Source organism: Staurois parvus, unplaced genomic scaffold, assembly GCF_062004578.1.
Source record: "Staurois parvus isolate SC_StPar_1 unplaced genomic scaffold, SC_StPar_1.0 ptg000648l, whole genome shotgun sequence".
Lineage (NCBI taxonomy): Eukaryota > Metazoa > Chordata > Amphibia > Anura > Ranidae > Staurois > Staurois parvus.
In genome coordinates this window covers 1,331,441-1,355,102 of record NW_028318444.1, presented here as the reverse complement: position 1 = coordinate 1,355,102, position 23,662 = coordinate 1,331,441, and the positions used below count along the sequence as shown (strand labels likewise).

General features: G+C 41.0%; 1 protein-coding gene across 5 annotated transcripts in view; it reads left to right on the top strand.

The window, feature by feature from the left end:
• Positions 1 to 22,528, top strand: part of P4HA2 (prolyl 4-hydroxylase subunit alpha 2) — a 157,652-nt gene extending 135,124 nt beyond the window's left edge. For 3 of the 5 annotated variants that reach the window (XM_089694061.1, XM_089694060.1, XM_089694056.1), the window contains 3 exons: positions 8,506 to 8,574; positions 15,439 to 15,535; positions 20,064 to 22,017. In XM_089694061.1, coding sequence (XP_089550187.1) covers positions 8,506 to 8,574; positions 15,439 to 15,535; positions 20,064 to 20,134 — 237 coding nt within the window. In that variant the 3' untranslated portion in view covers positions 20,135 to 22,017. Of the gene's footprint in view, positions 1 to 8,505; positions 8,575 to 15,438; positions 15,536 to 20,063; positions 22,018 to 22,077 lie in introns of those variants that run through there. The other 2 variants (XM_089694059.1, XM_089694058.1) reach the window with 2 other exon arrangements.
• The last annotated feature ends 1,134 nt before the right edge of the window (positions 22,529 to 23,662 follow it).

Genomic DNA, 23,662 nt, shown 5'->3' with positions numbered 1-23,662 from the left:
AATACCCTCAAATTAAAGCTGACAGTTAAAGCACATCTTGTTCGTTTCATTTCAAATCCATTGTGGTGGTGTATAGAGCCAAAAATTTTAGAATTGTGTCGATGTCCCAATATTTATGGACCTGACTGTATATGTAATTTTGTGCAGGGAGTCTGCCCTGTAGCAATAAAACTGCTATAGGAAGGAGGGAAACTGGTTAAAATGCTAGTGGTCTTGCTGTCATGCTGACACAAGGGCTTAAAGTGATTTTAAAGGTCACACTTACCTGCTCCGTGTATTGGTTTTGCACAAAGCTGCCCTGATCCTCTTAGGGCATTCAAGCAGGCTTCCTCCTGAGCCACGCTCCTGTGAATGAACATTGTTCATTTACACACAGAGCATGGCTCAGCCCCACCCCCCACACTCTCCACATTGTCACACTGGCTGTGATTGACAGCAGCAGGAGCCAATGGCCCCCACTGCTGCGTGAGCCAGTTAGGGGAGAAAGAACTGGGAGAGCCGAGGCTCTCCTGCACATCGCTGGATCGAGATGGGTCTCAGGTAAGTATAAGGGGGGGCTGAAGGGGGAGCTGCACACAAAAGGTTTTTTACCTTCATGCTTAGAATGCATGAAGGGAAAAAAACATCCTACCTTTAGAACCACTTTCACTTCTGAGTCACTTACTCAGATATAAACGCATAGATCACACATTCTAACGTGCAGTGTTTTTCATGTAGTAGACCTAAAAAATAGTATATTAGCATATTTTTTAGTACAGGTTCCAGGAATGACTAAATGATTTCTTTTGTTAGGTTAGACATCAGGCAAAATATGCTAGTCAAGCTCCATTCCTGGGATCATCTATTGGAGAAAATGAAGATTTTAGTAGGAAAACATGGAACTGCAGCAAAGGCTTTCAGAAAGCAGATGGCTTGTCCTTGTCTGATGCAGTTTATGCTATGGCAAAACACTTTGTGGAAAGCACAAACCAAACAGGGAAATTTAATACTGTATAGGAAGTATGCTTCTACAGTTTTGACATACACTATATTGCCAAAAGTATTAGGACACCCCTCCAAATCATTTGATTCAGGTGCTCTAACCACCTCCATGGCCACAGGTGTATAAAATCAAGCACCTAGGCATGCAGACTGCTTCTACAAACATTTGTGAAAGAATGGGTCACTCTCAGGAGCTCAGTGAATTCAAGCGTGGTACCGTGATAGGTTGCCACCTGTGCAATAAGTCCATCCAGGGAATTTCCTTACTACCAAGTATTTCATGGTCAATTGTTAGTGGTAATATAACAAAGTGGAAGCAACTGGGAACAACAGCAACTCGGCCACCAAATTGTAGGCCGAATAAAATGACAGTGGGGTCCACCCATGCTGAAGCGCACAGTGCGCAGAATTCGCCAACTGCAGATTCAATAGCTGAAGACCTCCAAACTCCATGCGGCCTTCAGAGTAACACAACAACAGTACATAGAGATCTTCATGGAGTGGGTTTCCATGGCCAAGAAGCTGCATCCAAACCTTACATCAGCAAGTGCAATGCAAAGCGTCAGATGCAGTGGTGTAAAGCACGCTACCACTGGACTCTAGAGCAGTGGAGACATGTTCTCTGTAGTGACGAATCACACTTCTCTATCTGGCAATCCGATGGGCGTGTCTGGGTTTTGTGGTTGCCAGGAGAACGGTACTTGCCTGACTGCATTGTGCCAAGTGTAAAGTTTGGTGGAGGGGGGATTATGGTGTGGGGTTGTTTTTCAGGGGTTGGGCTTGGCCCCTTAGTTCCATTGAAGGGAACTCATAAGGCGTCAGCATACCAAGACATTTTGGACCATTTCATGCTTCAAACTTTGTGGGAACAGTTTGGGAATGCCCCCTCCTGTTCCAACATGACTGGCCTGCAGAGTCCTGACCTCAAACTGATAGAACACCTTTGGGATGAATTAGAGCAGAGACTGTGAGCCAGGCCTTCTCATCCAACATCAGTGCCTGACCTCACAAATACGGTCAAACATTCCCATAGACACACTCCTAAACCTTGTGGACAGCCTTCCCAGAAGAGGTGAAGCTGTTATAGCTGCAAAGGGTGGGCCACCTCAATATTCAACCCTACAGACTAAGACTGGGATGCCATTAAAGTTAATGTGCTTGTAAAGGTAGGCGTCCCAATACTTTTGGCAATATAGTGTATATCCTTTTCAGCTTCTGTGGCACCTGTATGCTGTACAGTGTGCAGTACAAAGAGCTTCTTCTGTATGAGCTCTAACTACTGCACAATGCCATCAGTCAATAAGACACCATTACAATGATAGTTAAATAATAAGCTAAAAGTGTCCAGTCTACAGCCCAGTCTTGAAAGAGGAACATGTGTTGCTTGTCAGGAAATGATTTGTCTCTTGGTAGTGTATAAATTAAAACATGTTGGTTAACCACAAAGTAGCAGGTCTTGTGCAGTATTCGATTTTTCCTATTCAAAATGGTAAACGAGAGTAACTTCTAGAAATCATTTTAGAAATCCCTTTAAACATTATGCTTTTCATTGATCTGTAGCTATAACCACAAAGGAGGGTCCATCCTATTTTCTTACAGCTGTAATCGTGCTTCAGTGTCTAATAACTTCAGGTCCTTTGCTGTCATCTTCTTTTGACAGATAAATCAATTTAGTAACTGCCACCCCCCCACCTTTTCTACATTTAGATGACGGAGTTAGGTAGTGAATCACATCAGGCTTCAAATAAGAATTGTCATTCCTCTTGTCGATGTGAAGGATGACCTGATTGATTATTTGGGAAGCACAGTTCTGCTGACAATTGTTTGACAGCACAGTCCAGCAGGAATTTGAAACTGCTGATGTCAATATACCAACAGTTTATTGCACAGATTGCTAACAGCAGCTCAGGGCCTTTAGGGTTAATTCACACAGTGTGTGGTCACAGACATTTTGCTACATTATAAACATCTGTCACTGCAAGGACACACAGAAAACAATTGTTTTATTTACACTGAAACACAACCTAGGGCTGCACTAAAATGCAAGCATGCTGCATTTTATCGCAGCAAACCGTACAGAATCAGATGGCACTGTACGGCAGCACAACACATTGAGTGAACTGTATATGTTTTGTACACTTCAGATAAAGTTTGTACAGAAAAAAAGGGAGCCATTTGATGCGCTGAATTGTGCACCACACTGCCCCCTACCACAGCCGGGAATGGGCAGCTGGTAGAGCGGTAGAGTGCTCTAGCAGTTGTTCGCTATAGTGTGAATTGGTTATCTTTTGAACTCGCACTGAGAATATTCAGCAGTTCCACTGGAAAATGTAAAAAAAAATACATTTACTCTGTGTATGCACATTTGTTTATACAGCGGATATAAAAAATCTACACACATCTGTAAAAATGGCAGATTTTTGAGATGTAAAAGATCAGACCAAGATAAAGCACTTCAGAAGCTTTTGCACCTTTAATGTGACTTATAATCTGTGCAATTCAATAAAAACAAACTGGAATCTTTAAAGGGGGGAACAATAAAACACTTACAATAATGTGGTTTCATAAATATGTTTACCCTTAACCACTTGCCCGCCAGAGGATTTACCCCCCTTCCTGACCAGGCCATTTTTTGCGATACAGCGTTGCGTTATTTTGACTGACAATTGCGTGGTCATACAACGCTGCACCCAAATGAAATCCTGTTATTTCCCCCGGACAAAGCCACGTGACCCTGTGGCGCAACGCATTGGGGAGGGGCTGTGACGTCACCCAGTATCAACAGAGTATACACAGTGGGAGAGGATGCTCAGAGGAGGGCTCACCACATTTGCATACAGCTATGTTATACATACCAATGCTTTGTACAAGTTAATTAAATGTGAGTGCATAGATTTACAAGCGCTCATTACCATTTTAAAAATAAAGGATAAGGCACTATAGATATTCTCTCTTTTATTATATACATCAAGGAGACAAGTTAGAGGATGGAGCCATGCAGAGCAGTATAAGAAAAGCCTAATACCCATTCAGCTACATCTGGCTTGGTAGTGGATATTCAGGAAAATCAAGTACAGCTTTACAAAGCACCTCTTTCTGAAGCACTTACAGCCATTACCATCTCAATTCATACATTGTAGTGTTTTGCCTAATCCTAGGCTGAAAAGGAGGTGAGCAAACAAAAGTATCATTACCCAAGGAAGGATTTGCAAAGCAGTGGATTTACAAAGCAGTGTGCAGGAGCTGACAAGGGAGAGATCTGTGTTGTTTATACACAGGTATTTCCCCTGTCGGTAATTCATGACGATCACCGGTTGCCGGTGAGTAATCACTGTCAGAGACCCTGTGATTGACAGCCGTGTGCTCCCCCTACCCAGAAATGTTTAATCATGTACATATACATGATTTTGCGCACCCCTGCCACCCTGTAGCAGTATTTCTGCTATAGGGTGGAGGAGAAGTGGTTAAATTAATACTTTGTTGAAGCACCTTTTGATTTTATGACAGCATTCAGTTTGTGCTGCCACCACCATGCTTCACTGTGGGTATGATGTTTTGTGCAGTGTTGGTTTTGTACCAAGGTTACTTTTTGTAATTATTATTATTATTATTACTACGAGTTTATATAGCGCCAAAGGGTTTGCTCAGCGCTGTACAATAGGGGGGACAATACATGGCACAGTACAACAACAACAAACAACGTACGAGGGGTAAGAGGGCCCTACTCTTACGAGCTTAAATTATGGCTAGAAAGTTCAGTCTTGGTGTCATCAATGTCAGATAAATCCTAGAATAGCTGAACTTTACATGGCCTTAACCACTTCCCGACCGGACGTTGTATATAAACGGCCGGACGGTGGCAGTGCAGGGTCGGGTGGACGTTTATAAATGGCCTCCCTGCACCCTGCTTGTGTGCGCTCCCTGGGAGTGCGCAGCACCGCGATCCGGTGCCCGCTGTGTCCTCCGGACACAGTGAAACACCTATCGTCGGACGGGACCTCTGTACGAGGTCCCGATCATGTAATCACTGATTGGCCAATCAGTGATCACATACAAAGTAGTAAGCAAGATGTCACTTGTGACATCATTGCTTACTATGTGTGAAATCTGTGAATGATCACAGAGGTCACATGGTACCAGGCTATTCACAACAGCCTTGTACCATGTGACAAGCTGTGACCAATCACAGCTCACTCAGTACTTCTCAATGAGTGCAAGAATGCAGACAGAGAGAAAGAGAAATGATTGCTTTTACATCCTATATGGGTGTAAAAGCAATCAGTGTAAAAAGAAAATTAAAATCTTCATCACCCCCCACAAGTAGTACAGTGTCACCATGGTGACACTGTACTGCTAGGGTGACGGTATGTAAAAAAAAAATAATAATATAAAAAAGTAAAATAAAAATTAAAAAAAAAATGTTTAAAAATTATAATTTTTGGTTATAAACTAATTTGGATTGGTTTTTTTTACTAAAAAGATAACGGAATAAATTTTGGCTAAGATTTATGATGAAATATTATTTATTTGCAAAATTTTCTAAAAAAACACTTTTTTAAAAAATTTTTGGACGTTTCATTTACATAGCAAAAAAAATACAAATCCCAGCGGTGAATAAATACCACCAAAATAAAGCTTTATCTGTCTCAAAAAATGGTAAAAAATTCATTTGGGTACAGTTTTGCATGACCGCGCAATTGTCATTCAAAGTGTGAAAGTGCTGAAAGCTGAAAATTGCCCTGGGCAGGAAGGGGGTAAAAGTGTCCGGTCTGGAAGTGGTTAATCAGTCACTTTAATTGATGGCAGGTGTGTGCTACTATTTAAGGCTTACCATACATTATACATTTTTCTTACAGTTTCCTTTTAGATTTACTTTCAACTATATATCAAGGGCCTGCCTGATTTCACACAAGTTGAAGGTTTGACCTCATATTGTATGGTTTTGGTAAATCCAAAGGAAAATTGTACAAGAAAATTATTTAATGTATGGCCAGCCTAAGGCCCCTTTCACACAGGGAGGACTGCAGCTGCAATCCGCTTCTTTGGCAGGGGGTCTGTCTGCTGAACCCTGCTGAGCAGGCAGAAGACAGGTCTGTGTCCACTCCGCTTATGCAGAGCAGACATGGACACAGACCACTCTCCCCTATGGGCAGTGGGATGATTGATTACACCCTACTGCCATCCGATCCACTAGAGGGAAGGGGAACAGATCCCCATCCGTCTTTTTGGTGGATCGGATTGGTTATAAGCAGGTGTTAATGGACACGTGTGTTTACACCAGCTGCTCCATAGAGGAGAATGGAGGTTCCAATCGGGACCGCCTGAAAAATGGACAGGCAGACCCGATCAGAACATCTGTGTGAAAAAAGCCTAACCGTTTGAATGTGATTAGTTAATTCTGAACACAGCCATATCCCTAATTATAAGAGAGTGTGTACAGTTATGTAGCCAAAAAAATTTAGTTTTTTATCACCACTAAACAATTTGTCTTTTTTAACTGTACAGATTGTACATTACGTTAAAAGGTGGAAAAAAAATTAAGTAATTTATCTAGGTCTGAAATTTGTACATCCCAAAAACCTGGCATTTTTACATGGGTGTGTAGACCTTTTATATTTGGTGTGTGTATATCTGTATGTATGTATGTGTGTGTGTGTTAATGGCATCCCAGTCTTAGTCCGTAGGGTTCAATATGGAGTTGGCCCACCCTTTGCAGCAATAACAGCTTCACCTCTTCTGGGAAGACTGTCCACATGGTTTAAGAGTATATATATGGGAATGTTTGACCATTCTTCCAGAAGTGCATTTGTGAGGTCAGGCACTGATGTTGGATGAGAAGGCCTGGCTCGCAGTCTCCGCTCTAATTCATCCCAAAGGTGTTCTATTGGTTTGAGGTCAGGACTCTGTGCAGGCCAGTCAAGTTCCTCTGCCCCAAACTCGTTCATCCATGTCTATGGATCTTGCTTTGTGCACTGCTATGTAGTCATGTTGGCATAGGTAGAGGTCATCCCCAAACTGTTCCCACAAAGTTGGGAGCATGAAAATGTTTTGGTATGCTGTCACTTTAAGGGTTCTCTTCACTGGAACTAAGGGGCCAAGCCGATCCCTGAAAAAAAACCTTACACCATAATCCCCCCTCCACCAAAGTTTACACTTGGCACAATACAGTCAGGCAAATACTGTTCTCCTGGCAGCCCAGACACATCCATTGGATTGCCAGACAAAGAAGCGTAATTCGTCACTCCAGAGAACATGTCTCCACTGGTCTAGTGTCCAGTGGCAGCTTGTTTTACGCCACTGCTTCCGTCGCTTTGTATTGCACTTGTTGATGTAAGGCTTGGATGCAGCTGCTCGGCCATGGAAACCCATTCCATGAAGCTCTCTATGCATTGTGCTAATCTGAAGGCCACACATAGTTTGGAGGTCTTTAGCTGTTGACTCTGCAGACAGTTGGCGACTTCTGTGCAAAGTATGCTTCAGCATGCTCTGACCCCGCTCTGTCATTTTATGTGGCCTTGTTGCTGTTGTTCCCAGTTGCTTCCACTTTGTTATAATACCACTAACAGTTGAGCGTGGAATATTTAGTAGCAAAGAAATTTGACAGATGGACTTATTGCACAGGTAGCAACTATCACGATACCACGCTTGAATTCACTGAGCACCTGAGAGCGACCCATTCTTTCACAAATGTTTGTAGAAGGAGTCTGCATTCCTAGGTGCTTGATTTTATAGACCTGTGGCATGGAGGTGTTTGGAACACCTGAATTCAATGATTTGGAGGGGTGTCCCAGTACTTTTGGCAATATAATGTATATATAAATCTGTTAGGACTGAGTTATTGATGTATGTACAGTATGTCACCCATGTTTCTCCCCTATAAGTATTTTTTCCCCCAGAATCTTAAAAGTCCTGTTCTCAGTCTTTAAGCCAGGAGGCTTACTGTAGGTTTAGGTGGGATAAAATCTCCATTCCTAGTTCCACATCTTAACTGTTATCCAGACCTCAATATTAGTCTCAGGTGTCCACAGACCTTTGTATGTGTGAGCTGACTGATGCTCTATTTCTCTGTGATATTTTGAATCATTGGTCCAGAGCACCTGCTGCCGTTTTTCTGAACCCCAGTTTCTGCATGGGAAATGTATAGGTTCACTTTAAGGACAATGATAGAGCCAAAGACTGGCTGCTCAAAAATTGTCTGACATTGTAATTGTTTGAAAGTACATTTGGTTTGTTCTTTTTTTTTTTTGACTAATGTTCCTCTCTAAAGTCTTGAGGAGAAATACTGTGCAGTATTACAAATGTTTTAATGTATCTTTCGGGAACTGTGCCAGAAAAACATTACAAAAGTTCCAGGCAATACCACTGAGTGAGGCAGTGCAAGCTGGCACTATCAGTCCTTTCCAAGGAACAGTATAACTCCTCTTTTTTTTCTGAAAATGTATACCTCTATATGGAGGTTTTGTTGGTTGTCCAGTCATTATCTGTATTGTCATTTTCATGTAATTGTGGCTTGCCTTTCCACAGATGAGTGATGTAGAAGCTGGAGGAGCCACAGTGTTTCCAGACTTTGGAGCAGCAGTCTGGCCTAGGAAGGTGAGTTTATTTTTTATTGCCATAGTTGTCCATTGGATGGTTTTGAGAAACGCCACCCCTATATTCTCACTTTATCAGTTACTTATGTAAGGAAGGAGAATGATTGTTGCTTTAAGTTAGAACTAAAGGCATTTTTAAAAATTTTAGATAAAGTAAAGGAGGGGTTTAAAACTCCTGTCAGTTGTAGAGGGGTTTATAACTCCTGTCAGTTGTGGATGGGTTTATAACTCCTGCCAGTTGTAGAAGGGTTTATACAGTGAGGAACAGAAATATTTGAACACCCTGCTATTTTGCAAGTTCTCCCACTTAGAAATCATGGAGGGGTCTGAAATTCACATTGTAGGTACATTCCCACTCTGAGAGACAGAATTTAAAAAAAAATTCAGGAAATCACATTGTATGATTTTTAAAGAATTTATTTGTCTTGCACTGCTGAACATAAGTATTTGAACACCTGAGAAAATCAGTGTTAATATTTGGTACAGAAGCCTTTGTTTGTAATTACAGAGGTCAAACGTTTCCTATAGTTCTTGACCAGGTTTGCACACACTGCAACAGGGATTTTGGCCCACTCCTCCACACAGATCTCCTCTAGATCTGTCAGGTTTCGGGGCTGTCGCTGAGCAACACGGGGTTTCAGCTCCCTCCAAAGATGTTCTATTGGATTTAGGTCTGGAGACTGGCTAGGCCACTCCAGAACCTTGATATGCTTCTTACGGAGCCACTCCTTGGTTATCCTGGCTGTGTGCTTCGGGTCGTTGTCATGTTGGAAGACCCAGCCATGACCCATCTTCAATGCTCTGACTGAGGGAAGGAGGTTGTTGCTCAAAATCTCACAATAAATGGCCCCATTCATCCTCTCCTTAATACAGTGCAGTCGTCCTGTCCCCTTCACAGAAAGGCACCCACAAAGCATGATGTTACCACCCCCATGCTTCACAGTAGGGATGGTGTCCTTGGGATGCAACTCATCCTTCTTTTTCCTTCAAACACGACGAGTGAAATTTAGACCAAAAAGTTCTACTTTGGTCTCATCTGACCACATGACTTTCTCCCATGCCTCCTCTGGATCATCCAGATGGTCATTGGCAAACTTCAGACCAGCCTGGACATGTGATGATTTGAGCAGGGGAACCTTCCGTGCAATGCATGATTTGAAACCATGACGGCTTAGTGTTCTACCGACAGTGACCTTTGAAACTGTGGTCCCAGCTCTCTTCATGTCATTGACCAGCTCCTCCCTTGTAGTTCTGGGCTGATTCCTCACCTTTCTTATCATCAGTGATACCCCACGAGGTGAGATCTTGCATGGAGCCCCAGTCCGAGGGAGACTGACAGTCGTCTTTAACCTCTTCCATTTTCTAACAATTGCTCCAACAGTTGATCTATTTTCACCAAGCTGCTTGGAAATTGCCGCGTAGCCCTTTCCAGCTTTGTGGAGGTCCACAATTTTGTCTCTGGTGTCTTTTGACAGCTCTTTGGTCTTGCCCATGGTAGTAGTTGGCGTCTGACTGACTGTGGGGTGGACAGGTGTCTTTAAAGAGCTCAGACAGGTGCTACTAAGTTAGATTAATGAGTGGAGTAGAGGTGGACTTTTTAAAGGCACAGTAACAGGTCTTTGAGAGCCAGAATTCTTGCTGTTTCGTAGGTGTTCAAATACTTATGTTCAGCAGTGCAAGACAAATAAATTCTTTAAAAATCATACAATGTGATTTCCTGATTTTTTTTTTTTATTCTGTCTCTCAGAGTGGAAATGCACCTACAATGTGAATTTCAGATCCCTCCATGATTTCTAAGTGGGAGAACTTGCAAAATCACAGGGTGTTCAAATACTTCTGTTCCTCACTGTAACTCCTGTCAGTTGTAGAGGGGTTTATAACTCCTGCCAGTTGTAGAGGGGTTTATAACTCCTGCCAGTTGTAGAGGGGTTTATACCTCCTGTCAGTTGTAGAGGGGTTTTTATTATTATTATACAGGATTTATATAGTGCCAACAGTTTGCTCAGCGCTTAGATATCTCCTGTCAGATATCTCTGCAGAAATATTTAAAATAATTCTAGAAGACAGGCTGTAATTGTTTTCAGGCAGTACATTAGAAGTATGGAGGCAAGAAGTTTGGGTGGCAACCTGACAGCTAGCCTTTTCAGGAGAGCTCATCAATAACCGCCTGCATGTTTCTCTATTTGTTTACTTCATTAGGTTATACAGTTTTATTATGTTATGCATTTTTTTGCCAATGGTAAATTAATGTGTGTTTTGTATATCTCTAAAGATGCAGAAATAAGTTTTTGTTTCTAGGTAGCAGTAGATAAATGTGCTAATTGCACTGCCATGAAAGTGTATGTAAACCCTAACAATGAACTTGTCGTAATTGCTCCCATTTTGTTCTGTTCAATAAACATTTGTTACATTTGTTCAAGCAGTGCAAAAAAAGATTGCTAGAAGCCTTGCATCATGATAACTTCCTCTGCTCTCTGCCCCTCTCTATCTTATGGAGAAGAGGAGAGTGGGAGTTGTTTTGTCTTGACACACTTTCTGATCTTGGTTGACACTGCTTCTCTTCTATGGATACAGGATAGTGATTGAGTGTTGTCACCCTTGGACAGGAAGTGTTACTGACAGGATTGCAGGTGAAAATAAGGGTATAAATGATTGAAAAGAAAACTAATGCAGCCAGCACATCTAAGGACTGGCACGCTGCAATATGTAAATTTTTTTGTTCTTGAGTTACAGTAAATATATTGTGCCCTGGTTAGTGGTATGCGAAGTAACAAGATTCTTTGGCTTTATTTCCTTTTATTCTGCATACACAAATCATATATCTAGTGTTAAAGTGAGCACATTTTTGCACCAAGGTAAAGGCCAGTTTACCCCTTTTCACCCAGACCTGGTGTGAAGGATTGGCAATCATGTGGCCTCTGTGATAGGCTGCCTGTATTTGACAGCTCTGTGCTGAGAGCTCACTCACTGCACATATGTGCATTGTGTGGGCATTAAAGCCCACCCTTTTGCCGCAGCACATACTGTATGTGTTACACATGCAGCAACAGGAAAATGGCACCCTGCTGCACACAGGGTCAGTAGACTGGAAAGCTAAGATAGTAAAAGATGATGATTAAGCCCCATATAGGAAAAGTTTGTTGGGAGGGTTCTTTTATGGATGGAGAACCAAGCTGAAGCCAATTCTCATCACCTTTTACTATCTTAACTTTTCAGTCTGCTTGATATTGTGTGCAGCTGGGCACCATTTTCCTGTAGTCTAAGCTGAGCCTGACAAGTCTTACATCCCTGATAAGCCTTACATCCCCACCAGCAGCAACATAGCATGTCATAAATGTTTACTGCAGCTTACCACCAGTCCTTAGATGAGGTGCCTCCACTTTTTTTTCTGGGGACGGGGGGTGATGCTGTTGTGCTGCTCTTTTATACATTGGTGGCTACACTCACTCCTCCACTGTATCTGTGAAACGAGCCATGTTGTCACTAGCCCGCTCCCATAATTTTGACTAAAAAACTGTCTTCCTCTTTTCATTTCTATTATATGAGAAGAGGGCAATTGCTAATTTACATAATATACCTGAGGAGGCAGATGAGAATATTTGCTGTTTCTCTCCAGTTCATAGAATGTAACAAGTAAACTGTATTTACAAGATATGAGCAGAAAGCTTGAGAGAAAGTCTAACCCTAGGTTCACACCTAAGCGTAATCTGCAGCTTTTTGCATTTTGCAGAAAAGCACTACAGTCCATTTAACATGATTTCCTATGGGACATGTCCACATCTCCGCATTTCCACCCGGTGTATTTTTTGGAAAGGGCCAGGGACTTTTTTGATTGCAAAAAGTAGTTTTTTTGGTTCTATAAACTTAAATGGAAATGCTACAGATGTGTTTTTGATGCATTTTGCATTTTAAATCTGCCTAGCAGCAAGAAGAATAAAAAATAAAAAAAACTTTTGATGCATTTGCATTTTAAATCTGCCTAGCAACAAGAAAAATAAAAAACGCATTAAAAATGTAAAAAACGCAGGTGCAAAACGTAATGCAGAAAGAGCTCATGTGCAACCTCCATAGGTCTGAACCTAGCCTTAAGGAGCCAGACATTGCATCTGCAAACCAATGATCATGGGTGCAGGAGAAAATAATAATAAATGTGCATTTTTATTTTTTTAAAGTTACCAGATTCTATACAACACTGATCCCTTTTGTGCATTTTTTTTTCCTTCAATGAACAAAATTGAGTACATTAAAAGCAGGTTTTCCTTTTTATTATATATATATATATAAGCATTTCCTGTGTAGTATTCAAAATAAAGCTGGTATGGAGGGGACTGGTAGAGGTAGATGTTATAATTTGCTCTTTCAGCTATGTTCTTTAGTGTATTGTTGATGGACTAGTATAGTTCTGTGACCACCATATTACCTTTTACTAGTAGGTTAGTATGTAAAAGAGCTATAATGTCAGTTTTCTCCATGAAGAGACTGGTAGGGATACCTTTATTCATCCTTGATTGCAACAGGAACTGCTAATGCCTCAGTAATGCAGCATAATCAGGCCTCTCAGATGCCTTTTAACAAGTTGGAAAATTCTGGCCAAAATGATTCCTTCTGATGTGAGAAGCAATCATGATCAGCCCAAGTTGAACTCTAAATGAGCTGAAGTTTCACATTGGGCAGTATGATTGGGGCAGGATTGGATACTTTATGGGGAGCCTCATTAGGATATAATATTATGATTGCCATTTGGCACCTCAGAACATCACACCCTGTCACCAAACTGAAAAATCGAATTCGTTTGGAATGGCCTTATACAAAGAGAGTTGTAGAAGAATCCAGCTAAACTTTTTTCTATTTTAAGTGTAAAACTATTTTTATGTTGTCTGTGTCCAGTTTGCAGTGGTTTATCCTCTGTACTAGGAAAAGTTGGCACTATTACAGAAGTGCCTTTGACAGCGGTCATGAAATGGAAAACAAACATATTTTCTACTGGAGTGTATACAGGTGAAACGCAAAAAATTAGAATATCGTGCAAAAGTTCATTTATTTCAGTAATGCAACTTAAAAGGTGAAACTGATATATGAGATAGACTCATTACATGCAAAGCAAGATATTTCAAGCCGTGATTTGTCATAATGGTGATGATTATGGCTTACAGCTCATGAAAACCCCAAATCCACAATCTCAGAAAATTAGAATATTGTGAAAAGGTGCAATATTCTCGGCTCAAAGTGTCCCACTCTAATCAGCTAATTAAGCCATAACACCTGCAAAGGGTTCCTGAGCCTTTAAATGGTCTCTCAGTCTGGTTCAGTAGGAATCACAATCATGGGAAAGACTGCTGACCTGACAGTTGTGCAGAAAACATTGACACCCTCCATAAGGAGGGAAAGCCTCAAAAGGTAATTGCAAAAGAAGTTGTTCCCAAAGTGCTGTATCAAAGCACATTAATAGAAAATTATGTGGAAGGGAAAAGTGTGGAAGAAAAAGGTGCACAAGCAGCAGGGATGACCGCAGCCTGGAGAGGATTGTCAGGAAAAGGCCATTCAAAAGTGTTGGGGACTTTCACAAGGAGTGGACTGAGGTTGGAGTCAGTGCATCAAGAGCCACCACACACAGACGGATCCTGGACATGTGCTTCAAATGTCGTATTCCTCTTGTCAAGCCGCTCCTGAACAACAAACAACGTCAGAAGCGTCTTACCTGGGCTAAAGAAAAACAGACCTGGTCTGTTGCTCAGTGGTCCAAAGTCCTCTTTTCTGATGAGAGCAACTTTTGCATCTCATTTGGAAACCAAGTACCCAGAGTATGGAGGAAGAATGGAGAGGCACACACTGCAAGATGCTTGAAGTCCAGTGTGAAGTTTCCACAGTCTGTGTTGATTTGGGGAGCCATGTCATCTGCTGGTGTTGGTCCACTGTGCTTCATTAAGTCCAGGGTCAACGCAGCTGTCTACCAGGAGATTTTGGAGCACTTCATGCTTCCTTCCGCAGTCAAGCTTTATGGGGATGCTGACTTCATTTTCCAGCAGGACTTGGCACCTGCCCACACTGCCAAAAGCACCAAAACCTGGTTCAATGACCGTGGGATTACTGTGCTTGATTGGCCAGCAAACTCGCCTGACCTGAACCCCATAGAAAATCTATGGGGCATTGCCAAGAGAAAGATGAGAGAAATGAGAACGAACAATGCAGAAGAGCTGAAGGCCGCTATTGAAGCATCCTGGTCTTCCATAACACCGCAGCAGTGCCACAGGCTTATAGCTTCCATGCCACGCCACATTGAGGCAGTAATTGCTGCAAAAGGGGCCCAAACCAAGTACTGAGTACATATGCATGCTTATATTTTTCAGAGGTCCCATATTGTTCTATGTACAATCCTTGTTTTATTGATTGCATGTAATATTCTAATTTTCTGAGATTGTGGATTTGGGGTTTTCATGAGCTGTAAGCCATAATCATCACAATTATGACAAATCACGGCTTGAACTATCTTGCTTTGCATGTAATGAGTTTATCTCATATATTAGTTTCACCTTTTAAGTTGCATTACTGAAATAAATTAACTTTTGCACGATATTCTAATTTTTCGATTTTCACCTGTAGAGTGTGGCTTCTCTCTTTGGGGAAATTGTGACCAAGGACTTAAATTTCCCTCATCGTAAATACCCAGAAAAGTAACAATTCATTGGAAAAAAAAAATGCCTACTTTCACTACTCCTTTACAGCACACTAGTTTTTATTTATTGTTTGTACTGTTCCAGTTTTAGTGATTTAGACTTTATTTATCAAAGAATTTACAAATCCTCCATATAGTTAAAATAATTGTAATAGATATTTTCTATTGAATATGTTCTTGTTGATGTTTTAGGGGTCTGCTGTGTTCTGGTATAATCTTTTCAGAAGTGGAGAAGGGGATTACAGAACTCGACATGCAGCTTGTCCAGTATTAGTAGGAAGTAAATGGGGTATGTTTTCTTTCTTCACATATTTTTTTGCATACGTTTTATCATTAGACAACAAAAATGTAGGACATCTGGTTACAAGCCTCCCTCCTTATAAATGATAGACCATCAATGTAATCTCTCAAGTAATGACACAGTGCTGGTGTAGACCTGATAGACCTTCACACACCAGGTGGATGTCATCCAGGAACTCAGAACATGGTTGATGCATTTCGAGGAAGCTTCATCTCTTCACAGCCAGAAGAATTGAATTCTTCCATATCCTTAAATCCCCCATTGCTCTTACTCAATGAGCCAAAGTGCCCCACCCCACTCTCAAGATGCGGGGTGTGCTAATCACTCTATGGCATATGCACATTTGCAATACATGTGACCCATAAGGGTAATAGCCCCAAAGACAAAGGGTAGATACATCCCACTCAGTACAAAAAAAAATCAGACATATTCACCAGAAGGTATTAAAGGCTGATCAGAGGCTTTACATGGACCCATTGCCCAAAACTGATGTTGAAAATACACATATTAAAAAGAAATACTTACTGATGGTACCGTATGCAAGCTGCTGGCTGATCCCTGGAACAAACAGAGAAAAGGTGGGGCTACACAATAAAATATCCCACCTCCACTAACACCATGGAACGCACTCTGCTGCCCAACAGGAAGTGTAATACCTCTAGTATTTTGGACTACCCCAGTTGTTTTGAGAGGAGCAAGGCCATAGCATCTGGTTAGGAGAGCAGACTTTGTTCCCCCACACCTTTGCACAGGACTATTTGACATTTTGTAACTTTCTTTTACAAGTCCCACATTTTTGAAGCACTGCTCTGTGTTTGTAAATTTGATTTGGCCTCCTTTTGCTTTGGGACTCTTAATAAATGTGAAGAAAAGTGTCGGGGAAATGTGAAACTCATCACATGACTTGATTAAGATCATGTGATGGGTTTTTCTTTTCAGTATTATGTAGAGAACACATTCAGGAGAATTCACTATAAAGTTCTAGCCACACTTGTCTGGTGGTATATTCCTTTAAAATGATCTGTGCCAGATGAAAAATAAACCCTGCTGCCTGTTTTGTTAGCTTTACCAATGCGTGCAGTCAATTAAAGTAGTTCCTAATATTGCCACTTTGTAAAAGTGGCGATGTTACTGCACCAAATTCAAAAATTATTATCTCTAGGTTGTAGATAAAAAAAAAACTGAAGATAATTAAGTCCAACTCACAGTTTGTGTATATAGATAGGCAGTGTGCCTGTCTCTGTACACTGTATAGAACTATTTTTACTGAAAGAGTAGTTGATGCTTGGAGTAAACTTTCAGCAGAGGTAGTGAGCCAGTCAACAGTAAATAGCTTCAAACATGCTTGGGACAAGCATAGATCTATACTCAGACAAAATAGTTAACATTAAAAACAACCCCCCCCCCAAAAAAAAAAAAAAACTGGCAGGCTCGATGGACCACTCATCTTTTTCTGCTGTCACTTTTCTATGTTTCTATAGCATGTGCCATAATTGCCACCTCTACCTCCTCACTCCTCCTCACTGGGTATAAAGGAAGTTTTCAGCTTCACACCCAACAGCCTCCTAGCAACCAGTGATGCCAAGAGTGGGCGAAGCCTGATAGGAAACCTAAGATACTATTTCCCCATAAAGTTTACACACTCATTGTGATTGACAGCAGCCAGCGGATGGATTTTATAGCCAATAGCAGTCTGTCGGTTGGCTATGGATCCGCCCATTGCCCACTGTCAATCACATGGGGTGCACATCCAGCTTTAAAGATCCTTAGCTGCTAGGCTGTCTGTGTCAGCTGCTCTGAGGACAAAGTGTCAGTATGGGCACTGGTCTCAGCGTGCCTCTGCATGCACCAGATTAATGTACTGGTTTATAACAGGTACACAATCCTGACATTTGTCATGCAAAGGCACATTGGAGTTCTAAAGAGTGCCTTAGACACTTTTTTTCCAATGATGTCCTTAGAGTGCAAACTAAAAGTCTTTATACACTCACCAGGTAAATTTATTAGGTACACCTTGCTAGTGCCAAGAAAATATCCCCCACACCACCACCACCAGCCTGAGCCATTGAGCCATTGATACAAGGCAGGATGGGTCCATGCTTTCATGTTGCACATTCAAAGTCATTTAAATCCCCTTTCTTCCCCCTTCTGATTCTCAGTTTAAACTTCAGCAAGTCATCTTCACCACATCTAGATGCCTAAATGCATTGAGTTGCTGCCATGTGATTGGCTAATTAGCAATTTGTGTTACCAAGGAATTGAACAGGTGTACCTAATAAAGTGGGTGGTGAGTGTAAATAGGCCCATAGCTAGACAGCTGGCGCAGCCCATCTTATGCAGGCCATAGACGGGGAGAAAAACGGCAGATTTTTCTTTTAAAAAACGAAAAATCGGTCGTTCAAGCGGCCGACGTTACCATCAATGGTAAAAAAAATCGGCCGATTTTCATCCCGTCTACAGCCGGGCAAAAAGTGTCCCTGCAGAGAGCTCCGCTATTTCTGACAGTTCTTTGACAGTTTCTTGACATTTACAGCGGTTGCAACATTGTATCTATTTGTATCCATTTAGGATACAGATGTTTTTATTCGGAAACAAATAGATACAATGTTGCAACCGCTGTAAATGTCAAGGAACTGTCAAAGAACTGTCAGAAATAGCGGAGCTCTCTGCAGGGACACTTTTTGCTGGACTGGAATTCCTCTTAATTTTCATCCTACTTCTTCTTTTTCTTCTTTTTCATCCTCATCCTCTTCTTCTTCTTCTTCTTCATCCTCATCCCCTTCTTCTTCATCCTCATCCTCTTCCTCTTCTTCATCCTCTTCCTCTTCTTCATCCTCTTCCTCTTCTTCATCCTTTTCCTCTTCCTCTTCTTCATCCTCTTCTTCATCCTCATCCTCTTCTTCATCCTCATCCTCATCCTCTTCTTCATCCTCATCCTCTTCTTCATCCTCATCTTCTTCATCCTCATCCTCATCTTCTTCTTCATCCTCTTCTTCTTCTTCATCCTCGTCTTCTTCTTCATCATCATCCTCTTCTTCTTCATCATCCTCTTCTTCTTCTTCATCCTCAGACTCTTCTTCTTCTTCATCCTCAGACTCTTCTTCTTCTTCTTCATCCTCAGACTCTTCTTCTTCATCCTCATCCTCATCTTCTTCTCCATCCTCATCTTCTTCTCCATCCTCATCATTATCCTCTTCTTCTTCTTCATCCTCATCTTCTTCATCCTCATCTTCTTCATCCTCATCCTCTTCTTCTTCATCATCCTCATCCTCTTCTTCTTTACCCTCTTCTTCATCCTCTTCTTCTTCCTCTTCTTCTTTTTTTTTTTTTTTGTCTTCCTCTTGCAGGTCACTGCTCATGCGCAGATTTTTTATCGGTAAAAAATCGGCCGATTTGCCCATCATTGCCGCGAAAATCGGCCGATTTTTTTTCCAACTTTACCGAAAAAAAGAATCTGCCAAAATACCGAAAAACGGCCGACCAAATAGCCCACTAACGATCCGAAAATCGGCCGATTTTATTTTCGGCCGAAAAATCGGCCGATTTTCGACCCATCTATGGCCTGCATTACTGGATGTAGCCTCTGTTCACCTGAAAAATTTTCAGCAGACTTCTTTGACAAAAGTCAATCAGACTGCCGAGTTTTGTTGAACAGAACACCCCACTGAGCAGATTTTGTCCAGTTTGGTTTGCTTATGAGCCAAACTAATTTTGTACAGTGTATGTACAATTTAACAGTTTAAGGTCTCTACTATAACTCTGCTGTCTCAAAAGGCTGAACATAAGACAAACCAAACCTCTAGATACACTGTTGATGTAAATGTACAGTACATAATCTGTTTTACTTATCAAAGGATTTGTAGTTGATCTGCCAATTGGCCTAAAGGGAAAATTGCTAGAAGATGTAGAAAGGCATTGGACTTTTGGAAGATGACACAGAAACACTAAGCATAGTGATTTTTAACAACTACTAAGTAATGGTTGTTATGCATATACGGTTTGCATATTTTAAAATTTTTGTAATAAATTGCTATTGGACTTTGCCTGTTTTCGCTATGACATACTTTTAAAGTTGCGGTTCTCTATACCCTTTTCTCACTGTGTCTTTGCTGGGTTGATTGGTTCAGTAATGTTACCCATAGAAGACATATTGTGTTATATATGGACCCACCCTCTGGTTTTCTCATTCAGAGAATGCTTTTCATTTTTGGAGGTGGAGAGGCGAGACAGTGACGTCATGCTCTTCATCTTGTCAATTAAGAGAATGCTTTGCATTTATTTAGAAAATGGAATGTATTCTCTGGATGACACCCATACTGAGCAGCTGACTTCTGTGTTCAGAATGCATAATGCCGACCGCTCAGCACAGGACCTGGAAACAATTAGAGGTCACTAAAGTCACGGTGTCTACTTCTGTGATTTCCAGGTTCCAGGGGCATTGGCCAGGTATGATATATGCATAGTTACATTGGTCCAAGATTACTTTTAATATTGTCATTTTTTTTCTTCCTTTCAGTTTCAAATAAATGGTTCCATGAAAGAGGACAAGAATTCCTAAGGCCTTGCGGATTAACAGAAGTTGACTGATCTGCAGTTATTGTGTTGGTGCCAATTTTTTTTAATGTGCTTTCTAGGTTTGTTGTTCTTTTGTTTTGTTTTTTTATCTTTTACTATTGGCTTTAATTCACTCCTGGTATCCAGTGTAGTGAAGCTAAGAAAACTTGCAAAAACAAAAAAGAATTCTTGGAAATTACATCTGTGAACCTTAGCCAAAGAATATGAGAGAGATTTAATAAACTGGAGTGTGCAAAATCTGGTGCAGCTGTGCATGGCAGCCAGTCAGCTTTCAGGTTTTATTGTCAAAGCTTAATTGAACAAGCTGGAGATAAAAGCTGATTGACTGCTCCAGTTGAGTTGAGTGCTCCAGTTTTAATAAATTGTTGAGTGCTCCAATTTTAGTAAATGTCCCCCGATATATAAATAAATAAAACAGAACAGTAGATAAGTAGAATTCATTAAATAAAATTTATGTGTGCAATACATCCTAATCATTATATTCTGAAGAATTATTAGCAGCAAACTGAAATCAAATGCTAATTCTGTCATGATTTTCCAGGATGTGGCCTACTAGGTTTTCAAAGATAACAAAAAGTACCACCATGCTCTACTCACTACTAGGTAACAGCATATGGGGGAACGACAAGTGCCTCCATGCTCTACCAACTACTAGGCAGCAGCATATGGCGGACTTGTAGTTTTGCTGCTATTACAGGGTCACACTTTCAATATATCTGGTCAATGTGATTTGTTCCACTTCTTTTTCCTTCTACTGGTGCTTTATTTTTTCATGGTGAGCAGGGGTTAAACATGGTGCTAATAATTTTAGTTCTACAGTATTTTAATTCTTATACATATAACAAGTCACCATCTGATACTGATCTAAAGGCAACCAGAGGCTTTATACTGTTACATTTACGGTTCATTATTCCAAGAAGGCAATGTGAGATTAAAAACTGGATACACAGGTGTAAATATGTCTAGTATATATAATGTTCCACAAACTCCTGGTGTAGCCTTTGGAGGTTTATTGGTATGTATCTGTATTTATATCAGCTGGTCTGCACTTTTGTCCCCAACTGCATGTGTGTAATGGCAACCTACTGATTAAACGAAGGCATTAAATGGGGGTTTCCACTTACTTTGCAGTAGCCAGCAAAGACCTGACTTTTTATCTTTTCAGTGTGATCTCTGAGGGCCTGCAAGCCACAGAGCAGAGCATTCTGCATATTTGTTTAAAGATGATGCCAAGCCACTGCCCCTCAAAAGAAAAATAAAAGAGCCACAATAAAGGAATGCAATGAAGTTTCACTTCTGCTGCAGTACCTATAATCTGATAAGAAAAATCCTGACCCATCAAAGATGCTGGGGAGTAAAAGAGTTCAGTCATTCACCCAAGGGTGCCAGGTAAAAGGAAACACAGTGGGGTTGATATACTTAAACTGGAGAGTGCAATATCTGGTGCAAATCTGCATAGAAACAAATCCGCTCCCAGTTTTTTGTTTTTTTGGTTTTTTTTAATTGAACAAGCTGAAGTTAGAAGCTGATTGGCACTCTCCAGTTTTAGCAAATCAACCCTGGTGTGTGCAGTTGTGTGCCCCCTCCTCCCTATTCAGGCCAATGTGTCCACTTAGAATATGCTGATATACTGCCAAACAGATGAACAGGGAGACCCCTTTTCCTCCCCGTTGCTGCCCAATAGTTCTGTGACAGTAGAAAACTCAGTTATTGTCTATTGTAGCAGCAATTTTTATTGCCTCAAAAAGGACTCCTCTTGCTATGGTGATAACAAAGACTCGTTCTAACATTATGGATGTACAAGTTTTGTTGTACATCTCATTGTCAATCAATTGTTCTGTAGAGCTGCACAATTCTATTTTGTGATAAAAATAATAAAATCTTACAAACACTGATACTGTTGATACTTGTATTTCCATTTCTTACAACTACCACATTTGCATGTATTGTTGCAGGAGTCATAAAGGATATTACTTGAAGAACATCTCCAGTCTAATATTTTTGGTGAATATCGAGGACATTGAAAATGTCCAGAAAATACTTAGACACAAAAACAGTGTTTTTACATTTTATTCAAGGCATTTCTAAGCACTTTGATGGCCTACCTTTTGTGGTGCATTGCAGGTGGAGGAATAAACTATTTTTTCCTTTCTAGTCAGAACTAAACAAAGTTAATGCAACTCAACTTCCTGTGGACTTGTATTCATCTCTTATGTACAGTACATATGTGGGGAATACATGCAGGTGGGGTTCACCATAGAGTTTAATAAAGCGGTTCCACTCCCCTGTAGGGTATCAGCTCACTTTTCTGATAATGTACTGTAATTTATATTTTTTCATTTTCATTTGTTAGTACTTAAAGTGGTTGTAAATTTCAGACATGAAATATGAACATAGCATATCCCACTATTGTGTATAAGTGTCTCAATCCAGAGCACATTCCTGTCTGCTGCCTCATTCCTCTATCTGTATTATTATTATATATGATTTATATAGCACCACAAGTGTGCACAGCAATTTACAACACGAGGGCAGACAGTACAGTTACAGTACAGGAGGAATCCTAGGGCCCTGTTCGTTAGAGCTTACAATATAAAAGGGAGGGTAGATAGAGTTGCTAGGTGGAGGCAGGATAGGCTTCTCTAAAGAGAATGGTTTACAGGGATTGCTTAAAGGTGGACAGAATGGGAGATAGGTGGACAGATTGTGGTAGGGAGTTTCTTAGGATGGGAAAGGCTTGGGAGAAGTCCTGGAGGAGAGCATGGGAGGAGGCAACAAGGGAGATAGAGAGCGGGAGGTCTTGGGAGGAACAAAGAGAAGAATTTGGTATTTTGAGACTAGGTTAGTGATGTAGCTGGGGGTCAAGTTGTGGATGGCTTTGTAAGTTATTGTTGTATTTTTAATTTAACTCGTTAGGTGAGTGGTAGTCAATGGAAGGATTGGCAAAGAGGGGTAGCAGATACTGAACAGTTGGTAAAGTGGCAGTAGCATTCATTATGGACTGAAGGGGGCATAGCCTATGTAAAGCTAAGCCAATGAGGAGGGAGTTGCAGTAGTCTAGGCCAGAGATAATCAGGGGTGTAAATTAGGAGTTTTGTGGTGTCATCTGGTGTCAGTGGTTAGTGAAGGATATATTTTGGAGATGTTACGGAATCTGAGGTGGCAAGCTTTGGGCAGTGGTTCAGAGTCCAGGATTAAACCTAGCACCCTGGCATGTCATTGATTTTGACACAGAAGTCAGGGGAAGGGGCACATGGGGGAGGAAATATTATGAGCTTGGTTTTGGATAGATTGAGCTTCAGGAAGTGGTGTGACATCCAAACTGATATGTCGGTCAGTAAATTAGTGATGCGTGTGGAGATTGATGTTGTAAGCTGAAGGGTAGAGTGATAGAGTGGAAGTCGTCAGCATAGAAATTACATTGGAAGCCATGGGAGGCTATCAGCTGACTGAGGGAGAAGGTGTAGAGTGAGAATAGGATAGGTCCAAAAACAGAACCTTGGGGGACCCTGACAATAAAAGGAAGAGGAGAGGTGGAAG